The 15,267-nt window shown below is 40.8% G+C and overlaps 1 protein-coding gene across 1 annotated transcript in view; it reads left to right on the forward strand.

The window, feature by feature from the left end:
* Positions 1-15,267, forward strand: part of LOC138663807 (zinc finger protein 420-like) — a 52,754-nt gene that overhangs the window by 25,166 nt on the left and 12,321 nt on the right. The window contains exons 7-12 of the mRNA XM_069750147.1: positions 4,694-4,830; positions 6,787-6,921; positions 7,051-7,227; positions 7,311-7,434; positions 7,515-7,612; positions 7,811-7,901. Coding sequence (XP_069606248.1) covers positions 4,694-4,830; positions 6,787-6,921; positions 7,051-7,227; positions 7,311-7,434; positions 7,515-7,612; positions 7,811-7,901 — 762 coding nt within the window. The remainder of the gene's footprint in view (positions 1-4,693; positions 4,831-6,786; positions 6,922-7,050; positions 7,228-7,310; positions 7,435-7,514; positions 7,613-7,810; positions 7,902-15,267) is intronic.

Genomic DNA, 15,267 nt, shown 5'->3' on the forward strand with positions numbered 1-15,267 from the left:
GGACATGTTGAAGCGTTCCAGAGTTATTACCACATAAATTAATACTGGTCAAATTTCAGAAATTTGGCTCCGTCACTAAGGGTATGTGTCCACGTTCAGGATTGCATCAGGATTTGGTCAGGATTTTTCATCAGTATTTGTAAGCCAAAACCAGGAGTGGAACAATTAGAGGAAAAGTATATTAGAAACATATGCACCACTTCTGCATTTATCACCCACTCCTGGTTTTGGCTTACAAATACTGATGAAAAATCCTGACCAAATCCTGATGCAAGCCTGAACGTGGACACATACCCTTAGGGATAAAACTGTTCCACCACTTGTATCTGAACTTATGCAATTGCTTCCATATGTGGGAGAGGATCCAGTGTTAATGTAGATGACATGCCAATTGATTTCTAGGTTTGATCTATGACCAAACGCCTTTTATATCAGTGATTATTTGTCCAAAAGATTACTCTACAGCTCTGGCAAAAATTAAGAGACCACCACATCAAAACCCTGTCATGGGCAGCCCAATCTCCAGCCCTGACGAAAACCTCTGGAATGTAATCAAGAGGATGATGGCTAGTCACAAGCCATCAAACAGAGAAGAACTGCTTACATTTTTGTGCCAGAAGCAGTGTGAAAGACTGTTGGAAAGCATGCCAAGACGCATGAAAGCTGTGATTAAAAATCATGGTTATTCCACAAAATATTGATTTCTGAACTCTTCCTGAGTTAAAACATTAGTATTGTTGTTTCTAAATGATTATCAACTTGTTTTCTTTGCATTATTTGAGGTCTGAAAGCACTGTTCTAATTTGGACCATTTCTCCTTTTCAGAAAAAAGAAAGCAACAAAATTTATTGCTTGGAAATTCGGAGACATGTTGTCAAAAGTTTATAGAATAAAAGAACAATTTACATTTTACTCAAAAATATAACTAGAAAAATCAGACAAACTGAACATTTTGCAGTGGTCTCTTCATTTTTGCCAGAGCTGTATATCGCCCACGTAAAATAGCATGTCATCGGCATACAGACTCAACTTTTCTATTATATTATTACACTTAAAACCAATGAAGTCCTTTGAATCTGTCAGTTTACATGCCAGCGACGCACTAGCTAATGCAAACCGGAAAGGAGCTGGAACCCGTCTTGTACCCCTCCCCAACTGAAATGGCCTTGACAATCGACCATGTACTCTCAATCTTGCAGACGATGACCCATTGAGAATTTTGACCCAATTTATGAACCTATGACCAAATCCAATTTTGCCTAATACTTTCCATAAATCATTCCACTCAACACTGTCAAAAGCTTTCGCAGCGTTGAGGGATATTATTGCTCTGTTTCCAGACTCGTTATCACTCATTTGTATTTTAAGATATAACCATCTAATGTTGATAGATTTGCCGTAGATTTGTTAGGCATAAATCATGTTTGCTCTTCATAGATCACTTCCGTTATCATTTTATTTAACCTATTGGCAAGAACTTTGACTAATATTTTTATATTTAAAGGGAGTAGGGATATTGGATGATACAATTCTGGGTACTCTGTTTTTTTTCCGTTTCAAGATTAGGACAATAATTGCTTTAATTAGATGTGGGCAATATTCCTACTGATTCGGCCTCCTCAAAAACTCCCAATAATTTTGGTAACAATATCTCCCCATATTCTTTATGGAATTCTCTTAGACCCCTGGCCTTCTTAATGTTGGAGTTTACTCTCTGCCTCCTCCATCCCTTCTACTGTTAATGGCCTGTCCAAGCATACTAGAATCTACAGTCAGTTTAGGTAGCTTTATACTGTCTAAGTATAGAGATCTATCATCTTCTTACGCTATCTATATTTCTCTTTAGTATGTCCTTAATGTGGACAAGACATGTGAAGTGTCTGTAATTATTTCCCCTTCTGCTGATACTAGTTTAATTATGTAAAGACCCTTCTTGTGCCAGGAAATGTCCCGCACTTTTCCCATCAATAAAATATTTTTGTTTGGTGAACATACGCCTCTGGGATGCAAACTCCATTAGATGATCTGTCATGTCCCTCTGAGATGACTCCCACTGCTGCCTATTCGGTTCCGATGGATTTTCTATATAGTTTGCTTCTCGCATTACGACCTCATGCTGCAGTTCCTGTGATTTCATGTTTTGAATTCTATTTAGCTGATTTCACTAATACAAATGCCTCGAATGAAAGCTTTCATCGCATTCCCACACTACATTCCCCCCGGCTGTCCCTCATTGTAACCGAAGTATTCCAAAATACTAGTTGGGAGGGATCCTTTTATGATCTGCAGCCAATAAGGATGTAGACGCCAAATAGACCTTCCCAAGGACCTGCTTCCACCACCATTAACCGTACCATCAGTGGTGAGTGATCAGATACCGTATATTCCTAGGCAGGAATTCTATGGATTTAATGTAATCCAAAATGCTAGTATTACTTAGCACCAAATCTATGCTGGACAGTAACATATGTGATGAGGTGTAACATGCGTATTGTTTAATTCTTGGGAGAGCTAGATGCCAAAGGTCCGCTATTCCCATTTCCTTTAGTAAATAGTATAGAGATGTGGGTCTGACCTTTTGAGAGAAAGACCTGAATTATGCTTGTTCCAATAGGGATTTGTATAGGCATTAAACTCCGCCACCACAATTACTGGGGGTTCCGGAAAATTCCCTGCAAAGGAAAATATTATCTTTAAAATGTAAGGAGTATGCAGGCGGGGATATTCAATACCGCAATAATTATTTTAGCACTGTATATAGCCATTCCCTTTTATTTTTCTGATTTTCCTGGAAGTTTCGATGGAGTTTTTAGATTTTCTGGAATATATTCCCCATTTATCTAACAATACAAACATAATACAACATATAACAAAACCTATACCTCCAAACCAGAGGAGGGTAGGGCTGTTAATTAGCCTGAGTTTAGCACCAATAGATTGTTATTTCTTTTTCTAGGTTTTGGTTTATAAAATAAATTCTTTAAATTTGTCTCCAGATCTTACTCCCCCTAGTACTAGTGGGTTACAACCATCAGACCAGCGTGGACATATCCCGTCCTTAACCTCTACGGGAAAAACAAAGGAAGAATTCCCCCGTAGAAAAGAGAGAGGAAGGAAAATTAGTTATATATAGTATCACCGGTATACTTCAGGAAATGCTCCTTCCTCCATTTACAGGGCGCAAGGTCCGTTCGTTAATGTCCATCCAGATCATCGCCTCTTTTGGGTTATCAAACATCTGTATGTTTCCCACCACAACCACTCTCAAATGTACGGGTACAGCATGGAGTATGGCACCTGTTTCGCAAGCAGTCTTCTCTTTAAGTCCATGAATTGCGCTTTTCTACTCTGTACTTCTACTAAGAAATCCAGATATATGGATACCTAGTACCATTGATGGATAAATCTTGATGGTCTCTAGCTTTGCGCAGGATTATGTCTTAATAATAGGAAAGGGTGGTGCACCTGGTGGTCCTGAATGAGTGGGTACCCTGTGTGCTCGTTCTATGGCAAAAAACAATGTCAGGGCTTCCTTTGCTGAAAATCTCTAGCAGCCAGGATTCAAAGAATACGACAGAATCTGGACCTTCTTCCTTTTCTGGAACCTCCACAATATCTAAATTATTTCTTCTTGACTTATTCTCCAAGTCATCCACTTTGTTAAGAACCGTATTAACGTTTTGTTTATTTTAACATCTTTCTGTATACCACACTCACTCTTTTCTTCACCTCCCCCTCCCTTTCATTAGATTGTGCATGTCCTACTTTATTCATTTAATGTCCTCTTGGATATCTCCCACTTGCTGCCCGAGGCCATCTAAGACAGAGCTGCAGCCATTTATAGCTGTGTAGACATCTTTTGAGAGTTGGCTCTTTATAGTCTTGTATTTGTAGTTGTATGCAATTGATCCTTCAAGTGGTCTGACTCGGCCTCTCTTATTTGCAGCTGAGGGAGCAACTTGTTATGCTCCTCTGTGTCTTCTCATTACTCTCCCCATCATCCATCTCCTCCAGTACCTGCCCAGGCATGTGTTTCACAGGATGTCTGGGAGAGTCATCCACTGCTCTTGCAAATCTCCCCAGCTTGATTGTTGCCATCTCTGCTGCTCTGTCACTGCCAAAGGTTTTGTGAGGAGGTGCCATCTTGGAGATCTCACTATCACGATCTCTCTCTTTCTGGCTCCTGCTTCGAGTCATCTCAACTTCTAGCTTGTACATACTGCTTCCCCTTTGGTTCTGGACACCTTCACACAGGTCCAGGACCAGTTCTGAGAAGGTATGCTGGGTCAATGCTGTTACTTGGCCTGGATGCTCAGCTCCAGATTTCTGCTTCACATGGCTGTCAGGACACGCCCCCTGACATTTTGCTTTTCAAGAGCTTTTGAGTTACTAATAATGTGGTAACTTCTGTATTTCCACTGACAGATGATGGACCTGAGTGGGAACTATTTTTTTGCGGGATGAGTAGAAGTTTTTATTTGTATCATTTTTTGGTGGCTTTTTATTCTAATATTTGGGGGCACTTTGAAAAAAATAGTTAAACACCATGCTCCACTGGTTCATGAGGCCTATTAGACTGTGATCTGTCATTGTCTTAGTGAATAATTCAATGGACATTTTAATTAGAAATGTTCAAAAAATATACATTTCAAGGATATTTTATTCAAAAATAATTGGTTTTATTTGTTGGCAGATGACGGTGCCAGGACATCAGAGGGACAGCTGACATCTTCAGTTTTTAAATCAGATGTCCCCGAGATTACACAGGATATAGCTGAAGTGAATGTCATTACTCACAGCAAAGATCAATCATCTGTTCCTGTGAAACAGGTCCTATCTTCTGATTCATTACAGACTACTAAGAAATATAAAAGTCACCAAAGAGGCATTAAAAAGCAAACTGCTCTTCAAGCAGAGAAGATATTTTCACATTCAGAACATGGAAATAGTTTTCCCCTCAAAACATCTTTAGTTGAACGTCAAAAAATTCAGAGAGAAGAGATTTTCTTGTTCCAACTGTGGGCGATATTTTAACTGGAAATCAGCTTTTATTAGGCATGAAAGAATTCACATTTGCGAGAAGCCATATTCATGTTCATAATGTAGAAAATGTTTTTTTTTTTTTAAAGAAATCAGATCTTGTTAATTAACTGTGATATCACACTTGTATTCACATCTTATCTTGCATCACAGAACTCTCACAGAGGAGAAACTATATTTATTTTCAGAATGTGGGAAATATTTTGACTGGAAATCGACTTTTGTTGAGCACCAGAAAATTCACACAGGGGGGAAGCCAGTTTCAAGTTCATAATGTGGGAGATCTTTTATCTGGAAATCTGTTCTTGTTTAGCACCTAAGAACTCACACAGGGGAGAAGCCTTTTTCATGTTCATATTGTGGCAAAGTTTTAAGCAAAGTTGATACCTTCTTAAATATCAAAAATCCCACTTGTGGAGAAAGCGTTATCATACCTAGAATATGACTTTCAGGGGGGGCAATTATGTATTTTGACAAATTGTACAAAAAACATATTACACTAAATAAGAAAGGGATTTTACTTTAGAACTTGCTATATTGCAGTTCCCAAGCTCCTGAAGCCAAGAAAAAGTCAAGGAAATTCTGAGCTGGCAATCCTCAATGTTATGTAGACTTTTGTAGATGAAGCATCTTCTGTCTCAGCTCTTTGGCTATGTGCACACGTAGGAAATGTGGTGCAGAATTTTCTGCACTAAATCTGCATCTGCAGATTTGATGCAGTTTCTGTGCAGTTTCTGTGCAGTTTCTATGCAGTTTCTGCGCAGTTTCTATGCAGTTTGTGCAGTTTCTGTGCAGTTTTTGTGCAGTTTCTATGCAGTTTCTATGCAGATTCTATGCAGTTTCTGTGCAGTTTCTGTGCAGTACAATGTAAATCAATGAGAAAAGAAAAAAGCTGTGCACATGGTGCAGAAAAATCTGCGCAGAAACGCTGCAGAACTGCACAAAAGAAGCGACGTGCACTTCTTTGAAATCTGCAGCGTTTCTGCGCAGATTTTTCTGCACCATGTGCACAGCTTTTTTCTTTTCTCATTGATTTACATTGTACTGTAAATCATAGTGCAGTTCTGCAGCGTTTCTGCAGCAGAAAAATCTGCTGCAGTTCTGCACCAATTCTGCACTAAATCTGCATCGTGTGCACATACCCTTAATGTCTTTGAACACATTTTCTATGATTTTAAATGCTTTTTCTTTTGAATCCAAACTGATATTTGAGAGCACAAATAAAATGGTGGGAAAGTGAGACACTTTTTTTTTCAATCAGATATTTTTTATCATGTTTTTTTGCAAAAGGAAATTACACTAAAATGTCTCTAATCACCTATTCTCTTCTCCCAAAGCAAAATGGGGGGATAAAATTATATATACATCTAAACAGAGACCTCATTACTCAAGAAGAAGATTCGCCTTTGTGTCATCAATCTTCAAGTACCAGAATGTTTGTTATTTTTCCTAACTACCATAGCAACAATCGGCACCCTGCGATCACATAGCGAGATGCTAATGCAACATTTAACCACCTTGTTGAGATGGTCGCTATTGGACACAGTATCATAGGACTTAAACAACCCATGCAATTAGTATTATGTAATAGTATGTGACAGTCAGAAAACTGCCTCCGCATCATAATTTTCCAACAAATAATAAATACAAAATCTTCACTATGTTTCTTTCTATGTTTTTCCTTTGTCCATTAATTGCGTTATTACACAGGATCCATTATGATGTTACATTTTTCTTCCCATTCAGATTCCTACAGTTTCGGATCTTCTATACAAAAACATTTTTCTGATTTACCCATCAAGGATGGATATAGACAAGAACAAAATGCAGGAGAGGATATTAAACTTCACCCTAGAGATCCTCTCCTGGCTTACTGGAGAGGTGAGAGATTCATATGACATCACATTACTGCATTCTTATCTATGGGAATAACAGATGGACAGATCTGGAGAAGTGAGGATTCTGGAAATGTCTGTAGTGAGATTTATTAATGTGTCTCTCCATAACCAGGATTACACAGTAGTGAAGAAGATCTCTAGTGAGCCCGGTCAGACCCCTGTGTCTCACGGATGGGGAAGATCCCTGAGCCCAATCATGGGGCCTCCACCTCACCCCCTGATACATGACGTCAATGATCAGAAGATCCTAGAACTCACCTACAAGATGATTGAGCTGCTGACTGAAGAGGTGATGCTGTTGGGAGTGCTGGGACGTAATAAAGTAATGCTATAAAAGGATAGAGGGGATGACGGTGTCATTGTATGTGTCAGGTTCCTATAAGATGTCAGGACGTCACCGTCTATTTCTCTATGGAGGAGTGGGAGTATTTAGAAGGACACAAAGATCTGTACAAGGACGTCATGATGGAGGTTCCCCAGCCCCTCACATCACCAGGTAATAAGGGCTAAATACAGATCGCCTATAATTATCTGTATGTAAAGAATGAATTCAGTCCCTGTATGTGTTTCCTCCAGTTCTGTCCAGTAAGAGGACAACACCAGAGAGATGTCCCCATCCTCTTCTCTCACATGACTGTAAACAAGAAGATTCCCGTGTTCCTCAGGATTATCAGGTAGATGGAGAGAAGGTGTCATGAAATCTCCCCTATGATGTGTAGACTGCTGTGAAGGTCTTGTGCTCAGTCTTGTTTTATCCACCAGTATTATATGTTTTAAACTTAAATAATAAGAACTGTGGAGATGGCAGTATTAGAGCTGACCATAGATGTGACTTCTACATCTGTCTGTGACTTCAAGAATATTTGTTTCAGGGTGAAGATCTGACTCATATTAATACTACAGAGACATTTGTTATGGGTGATGAGTGGTGTAAAGAGGAGATTCCAACATATGACTCCCCAGGTGAGTAGTAACCATTAAATGCAGAGTTTCCAGATTCTTCTGAGTCACTGGCTGTGGCTGCTTTATCAGTAGTGTTGTCTGGCCATATCACAGTCGTGGCCAAGCCATCTTGCCTCTAGACCACTACATGCTGTTTCACCCAAAACTGTTCTAGTTACTTTGGGCATTGGAGGTTCTTCGTCAGTTCTCCAAACTACAAATTCAGTTGACAGAATGTGCTGACAACTTAGAAATTCATGGGAAAAAATATTATTCATGTAATGTGCCTCTAAGATAAAGCAGAGGATAATGATACTGTTACTTTCCTAGAATCCAGGCGTCCTATACCTACCTTCTTCCCTTCTGTGCTGCTTAATGAGCTCGTAGGGTTGCTACAAGACCAGTTTGAATCTTTGTGGTCAAAGTTTGGTGATATGACCAAGACATCATCCCATTTGCAGTGAGGGCCAATTTTTGTACAATAACAACAAAGTATCCCTTTATACTGACTTTTCAGTCTCCTTTAAAAATAACCAACTAACCTTAAAAAGGATTACTCTAAATTAAAGAAAAAAAGTCAGACTTATCCCATGATATATCTCTAAGCTGTGTAGTTGAGGGCTCTACTGACTCTGTCATGAATTTCATGTTTTTTTTTATCCGAAGGAATTAAAATTACTGCACAATCTTGGCAGAACTAATATTTTCTCTACTTTTCTGGTCAGGACTCAAAGTAGCTCCAATATTTATTTATTTTTATTTTTTTATACAGACCTCATTTTTTAAATCTGACGTGCCTCTTAAGGGTGATATGGTGACAACCACGGAATATTTCTTCAGATCCCAGTTTTTCTGAAATTGTCATTTTCTGTGACGTATTGCACACTAAGTTACTGGTAAGGGTAGGCTGATATATTTTACGTCTATATATAAAAATATCTGAAATTTGCCAAACATTTTAAAATATAAAAATTTTTCAAAATTATTAATATGTATGCCCTTAACGACCGCCCATACGCATTAAAACGGCGGCCGCTAAGGGGCCTTATTCCGTCATTGCCGTTTAAAAGGGCGATTGGGAATAAGGCTATAGCGCTCCACAGAGTCGGAAAATATCTGGGGTCTTGGCTACCGGGCATAGCTGAGACCCCTGAGAATATGATCACGGCCTAAGGATAAAATCATTTCTCTCTCTTCTGACATGATAAACATGACAGAGGAGAGAGAAATGATGCCACCCCGAAACACACTACACTGGTACTATGAAAGACCTTTTCACAGTGATCAAAAGAAAAAAAAAGTAAGTAAAATCCCCCTTTGTCACCCCCTTAGTTAGATTAATATTATAAAATAATTTTTTTTCTATTCTTTGGGGTTGAGTTAGGGTTATATTAGGGTGTGGGTTGGGGGTTAGGGTTGGAGTTAGAATAGTTTTTTTTTCAAAAGTAAAAAAAAAATGATGACAATATGATGGCTAGTGTTAAATGCAAGTGCATTGGATGCTCGGGTATGTACAAAGTATCGTGGATCCCCATTTTTTTGGGTGTTGCAAAACATGCAGGGTAGGGACTCAAGCATGCCACTTCGGTGCATACCCGAGTGAACCAGAGTAGAGAGCGCTTGCGCTCTACAGTATTGATGATGTATTCAATTTGATAATCTATTGTTATCAAATTGTGTGTCATACCTGTGGATTAAAAATACTCACTGTACCTCTGAATAAAATAAAAAATGGGGTCACTTGTGGGGGGGTTTCCACTGGTTAGGCACATCAGGGGCTCTCCAAACACGACATGGCGTTCACTAATGATTCCAGTAAATTTTACAGTCAAATGGCGCTTCTTTCCTTCTGAGCCCTGCCATGCGCCCCAACAGTAGATTTCCTGTTATGATCTGGTGGCCTTGGAGCCGCATGGGACTTTCTCTGGAGTTGTGGAAACTATACTGACCGCAAATCCTGAACTTAACACTGCAACTAGAAGTAGCCGTGGGGTGTGCCTAACAAATCCTAGACACCTCGACACAGCCCGAGGACTAAATACCCCTATAGAAAGAAGTAGGAATACTCTCTTGCCTCAGAGCAGAAACCCAAAGGATAGGCACACAAATATTGACTGTGAGTAAAGAGGAAAGACACACGTAGGCAGGAAACAGGATTTAGCAAAAGAGGCCACTTCTAACTAAATAGGGAAAGATAGGACAGAATACTAAGCGGTCAGCATTAAAACCTTTCCAAAAATATCCACAGCAGATGATACAAAAAATTCCACCATCTAACTAAAGATGTGGAGCGTATATCTGCAACTCCAGAGAATCCAACCAGACTGAGAATGTACAGACACAATCTAAGCTGGACAAAAAATAAACAAACGAATAGCACTGAAATAATTTAGCACACGGCAAGTGTGCCACGGAAAAGAAAACCAGACACTTATCTTTGCAGATTAGGCAGCAAGGCAGGAGGAACAGAGAGAGATCCAAAACCTCCAAAAACCATGGACAACTGGCAAGGACTCCAGCACACCTAAATACCCCAGTCAGAACTGCAATTAGCAGAAACGCCTGACCAGGACTGCGACTCATGGACAACTGCATTACCACCAACAACCACCGGAGGGAGCCCAGAAGCAGAATTCACAACAATTTTCCCCCACAAATGGGGTATCAGCGTACTCCGGAGAAATTGCACAACAAAATTTGTGGTCCACTTTCTCCTGTTGCTCTTGTGAAAATAAAAAGTTTGGGTCTATAGTAAATTTTTTGTGAAAAAAAAAAGTTAATTTTTTCCTTCCACATTGCTTCAGTTCCTGAGAAGTAACTGAAGGGTTAATAAATTTCTTTAATATGGTTTTGAGCACTTTGAAGGGTGCAGTCTTTAGAATAGGGTCACTATTGGGTATTTCCTGTCATATAGACCCCCTCAAAGTCACTTCAAATGTGGTCCCTAAAAAAAATGATTTTGTAAATTTTGTTGTAAAAATGAGAAATCGCTGGTCAAATTTTTGACCTTTCTAACTTCCTAACAAAATAAAATTGTTTCAAAAATTGTGCTGATGTAAAGTAGACACACCCGACCACATTCTAGGAGAAGTTTATTAACCCTTAGGTGCTTCACAGGAATTTTTGAAATGTGGAAAAAAAATTAACATTTAACTTTTTTTTCTCAAAAAAATTACTTCAGACCCCATTTTTTTTATTTTTGACAAGAGTAACAGGGAAAAAATGGACCCTAAAATTTCTTGTGCAATTTCTCCTGAGCATATCGACAACCCATATGATGGAGAAAACCACTGTTTGGGTGCACAGCAGAGCTCGGAAGGGAAGGAGCACCATTTGACTTTTTGAATGCAAAATTTGCTGGAACAATTGGCTTGAATTGAAAGCAGATGCCACGTCCCGTTTGACGAGCCTCCGATGTGCCTAGCCAATGGAAAAGCCACAAAACTGACCCCATTTTGGAAACTAGACATCTCAAGGAACTTGTCCAAATGCTTCACAGAAATTTATAACGCTGAGCCATGAAAACAAAAATGTTCTTTTTACCACTACAATGTTGTTTTAACCCCAAGTTTATAATTTTATAAAGGGCTAATAGAAATTTTTTTTTTACAACAAACAGAAGTCCATTTTTTTCAGTGTGCGCCAATACCCTATATGTAATAAAGAAATATTTTTCAAGCACTGTACAAAGCTCAGAAGGCATGGAGCGCCAGACTTGACTCTTTATTGTTTGCATGTGCAATCACCTACTAGGAGAGCCCATAAGTTGCCAGGACAGCAGAGCTCCCCATAAGTGACTCATTTTACAAACTACACCTGTCAATGAATTCATCTAGGGGTGCAATGATCATATTGACACCACGGGTGCGGCACAGAATTTTTTACCATTGGGCAGTGAAAAAACTACATTTTTACGACCAATATTTAGTTTTAGCCCTAGATTTTACATTTTCACACAAGAAATGGGTAAAAATAGCACCACGACTTGTCCCACAATTTCTGCTGAACGTGGCAATACCTCATATGTGACTGTACAGTACTGCTTAGCCATATGGAGAGACTCGGAAGGAACGGAGCGCTATTTGTACCTGGAGTGCAGATTTTCCTAGAACAGTTTGCAGGCTCCATATACCAAGCCCCTAATTGCTAGAAGAGCAGAATCCCTCCTCAAGTGACCCCATTATGGAAATTATACCCCTTTGTGAATTTATCTACAGGTGTAGTGACGATTTTGACTCCATGGCTGTTTTCCAGAAACAGGCAGCAGTAGATGTTGCAGAATGAAAATTGCAAACTGCCATTGTACTGACCAGTACATTGTAGTGACCAGTACGTTGCAGTCACCAGGACGTTATCCCCAGCTTGTGCTTTTGGAGAAATATGTTGTTTAGGTACACTGTGGGGCTCAGAAGGGAGGGGGGCATTTGGATTTCGGAGCTCAGAATTTACAACATTTCTTTAGAAAGGAGAGGAGTCATTTCGCTTTTCCAGTGCATTTGTAATCAGAGGCATATCTAGAGGGGAAGCCAGGGCATGTGCCCCGGGAGCAGCCGGCAGGAGGGCTGCCTAATGTGGCAATCCGCAGTGTTTCCTTCGGTGGCTGCATTCTGCCACCCACAGACTGGTATTCCCTTGTCCACTTTGCCGGCTGTCAAGCTGGCAGCCGGCACAGAGAAGATGCAGCACACCAGTGTTCAATATTACTTACGTCTAACAGATGCGAGTACAATTGAAGCTCTGACCGCCGGTTGAGAGTGATGCCATCAGTGTGATCAGGTCATGTGATCATGCTGCTGATGTTACTGGCCCGCGTTGCAGAGGTGAACACTGGTGGTAAGTGCTCCAGTGGAGCTGAAGACACCGAAGATTAAGTGCACGGGGGATTTAGTGTGGGGATGGGGGTATTTGGAGTGGGGGTGGAGGGATCTAATTTGTGTGGGGAGATTTGGAGTGGTGATGCGGGGATTTATTGTGTGTGGGGGAGATTTGGACTGGGGATGGGTAGATTTAATGTGTGGGGGAAGATTTGGATTGGAGATGGGGGATTTAGGGCATGTATGAAGAAACAGTATAGGGGGCATGTATGAAGAAACAGTATGGGGGATTGGTGCAGACACAGTATGGTGAGTGGGGGGATGGGTGCAGACTATGGGGTTGAATGCTTGCGGACACATTATGAGTAGTCATGGGAAAAATGTATTTGGACACAGTATGGAGAGTGAGGGTGAAGTGATGTGTGCAAACACAGTATGTGGAGTCGGGGGTATGTGTGAGCAGACAGTATAGAGAGTGAGCGGGTAAATATATGAGGAGACAGTATGGTAAACGGGGGATGTGAGAGGAGACAGTATTAGGAGGGAGGGAAATAGTGTGAGGAGACAGTATTGGGTAGAAAAGTGAGTGGGCACAGAATAGAGACTGAGTATTGGGGGATTAGCATGGGGGGACAGTGCAAGGGTACAGCCAGTAGGAAAGAGTATACCAAGGGGTGGGGAGTGTGATGAAAGGGTACAGTATAGAGACTGGGCCCTATAGGGAGGACACAGTGTGAGAGGACAGTATGAAGAGGGGTCCCAGTATGGAAAGCAGAGGTCACTATGGAGAGCATGTACTATACGAAGGACAGTGTGTGGCTCATATTTTGTGTAGGGAATATAGTGAGGGGTAATTATTTATTCACGACTCAGCGTAGGGCAGATATTTTTATTCAGGAGCATTATAATGACACTGCTATCTTTAAGGGCATCATATGGAGATTTGCAGCAGAAGATGGAGAAGTCTGCAGAAGCGGCTGTGGATGAGAAAACCCTTATATTAACAAATGACAGACCTGAGTGGGGACTTGTTTTTTTGTGGATTGAGTTGAAGTTTTTATTGGGAACATTTTACATAACGTATAGGATCACATTTATCCCGCGCTCTACGCTAAACACTTACTTTAAGTAAGGTTTCCATCTAATTCTGTGTGTTTTAATTCAGATGAAACCTGAGGGATTAATAATAATAGTAATCTTTATTTTTTTAGATAGCGCTAACATATTCCTTGGCACTTTACAGTTTGCACACATTATTATCGCTGTCCCCAATGGAGCTCACAATCTAGAATCCCTATCAGTATGTCTTTGGAATTTGGGAGGAAACCGGAGAACCCGGAGGAAACCCACGCATACACGGGGAGGACATACAAACTCCTTGCAGATGTTGTCCTTGGTGGGATTTGAACCCAGGGCTGCAGTGCTAACCATTGAGCCACCGTGATTTATTCACTATAATGAGGCAACAGAGTTACTCTGGACTCCGTCTGGCCTCTGTTCAGCTGTGTCCTTCTTTTTGGAAGTGGACAAAACTGTGTCCAATGGCACTTTTAATGCAATCATAAAAAGACGGACGCTACCGGATGGTGTCCACAGTGCCTCCATCTGCCTCATTATAGGAAACCTTCTGGACGTTCCGTCTGAATCACGTATTTCAGAGATTTACATCGGAAACCCTGGTGTAAGCGCTCAGCATAGAGTGCAGGATTAATGTGCACTGAAGCAGAATTAACCCCTTTCTACCATTGGACGTACTATTCCGTCCATGTGGGGTGGGCCCTACTTCCCAAGGACGGAATAGTACGTCCAGAACGATCACGGTGGGAGAGCGGCCGGGTGTCTGCTGACTATCGCAGCTGACATCCGGCACTATGTGCCAGGAGCAGTCACGGACCGCCCCCGGCACATTAACCCCCGGCACATTGCGATCAAACATGATAGCAGTGTCCCGGCAGTATAGGGAAGCATTGTGCAGGGAGGGGGCTCCCTGCGTACTTCCCTGAGACCCTTGGAGCAACGCGATGTGATCGCGTTGCTGCGACGGCCTCTTACCTCCTCCTCCCTGCAGGCCTGGATCCAAAATGGCCGCGGGGCTGCATCCGGGTCCTGCAGGGAGGTGGCTTACCAGCGCCTACTCAGAGCAAGCGCTGGTAAGCGTTCCTGCTGTGCCTGTGTGATCGCTGATCTGACACAGTGCACAGCAAAGTGTCAGATCAGCGATCTGTCAATAAAATGTGATGCCCTTCCTGGGGCAAAGTAAAAAAGTTAAAAATAATTTTTTTACATGTGTGAAAAAAAAATAAAATTCCTAAATAAATAATAAAAAAAAAAATATTGTTCCAATAAATACATTCCTTTATCTAAATTTAAAAAAAAAAAACAATAAAAGTACACATTTAGTATCTCCGCGTCCGTAACGACCAGACCTATAAAACTGTCCCACTAGTTGACCCCTTCAGTGAACACCGTTAAAAAAAGAAAAAAAAAACCAAGGCAAAAAACAACACTTTATTATCATACCGCCAAACAAAAAGTGGAATAACACGCAATCAAAAAGACAGGTACTGTATAAA

Source organism: Ranitomeya imitator, chromosome 2 (genome assembly GCF_032444005.1).
Source record: "Ranitomeya imitator isolate aRanImi1 chromosome 2, aRanImi1.pri, whole genome shotgun sequence".
NCBI classification, from domain to species: Eukaryota; Metazoa; Chordata; class Amphibia; order Anura; family Dendrobatidae; genus Ranitomeya; species Ranitomeya imitator.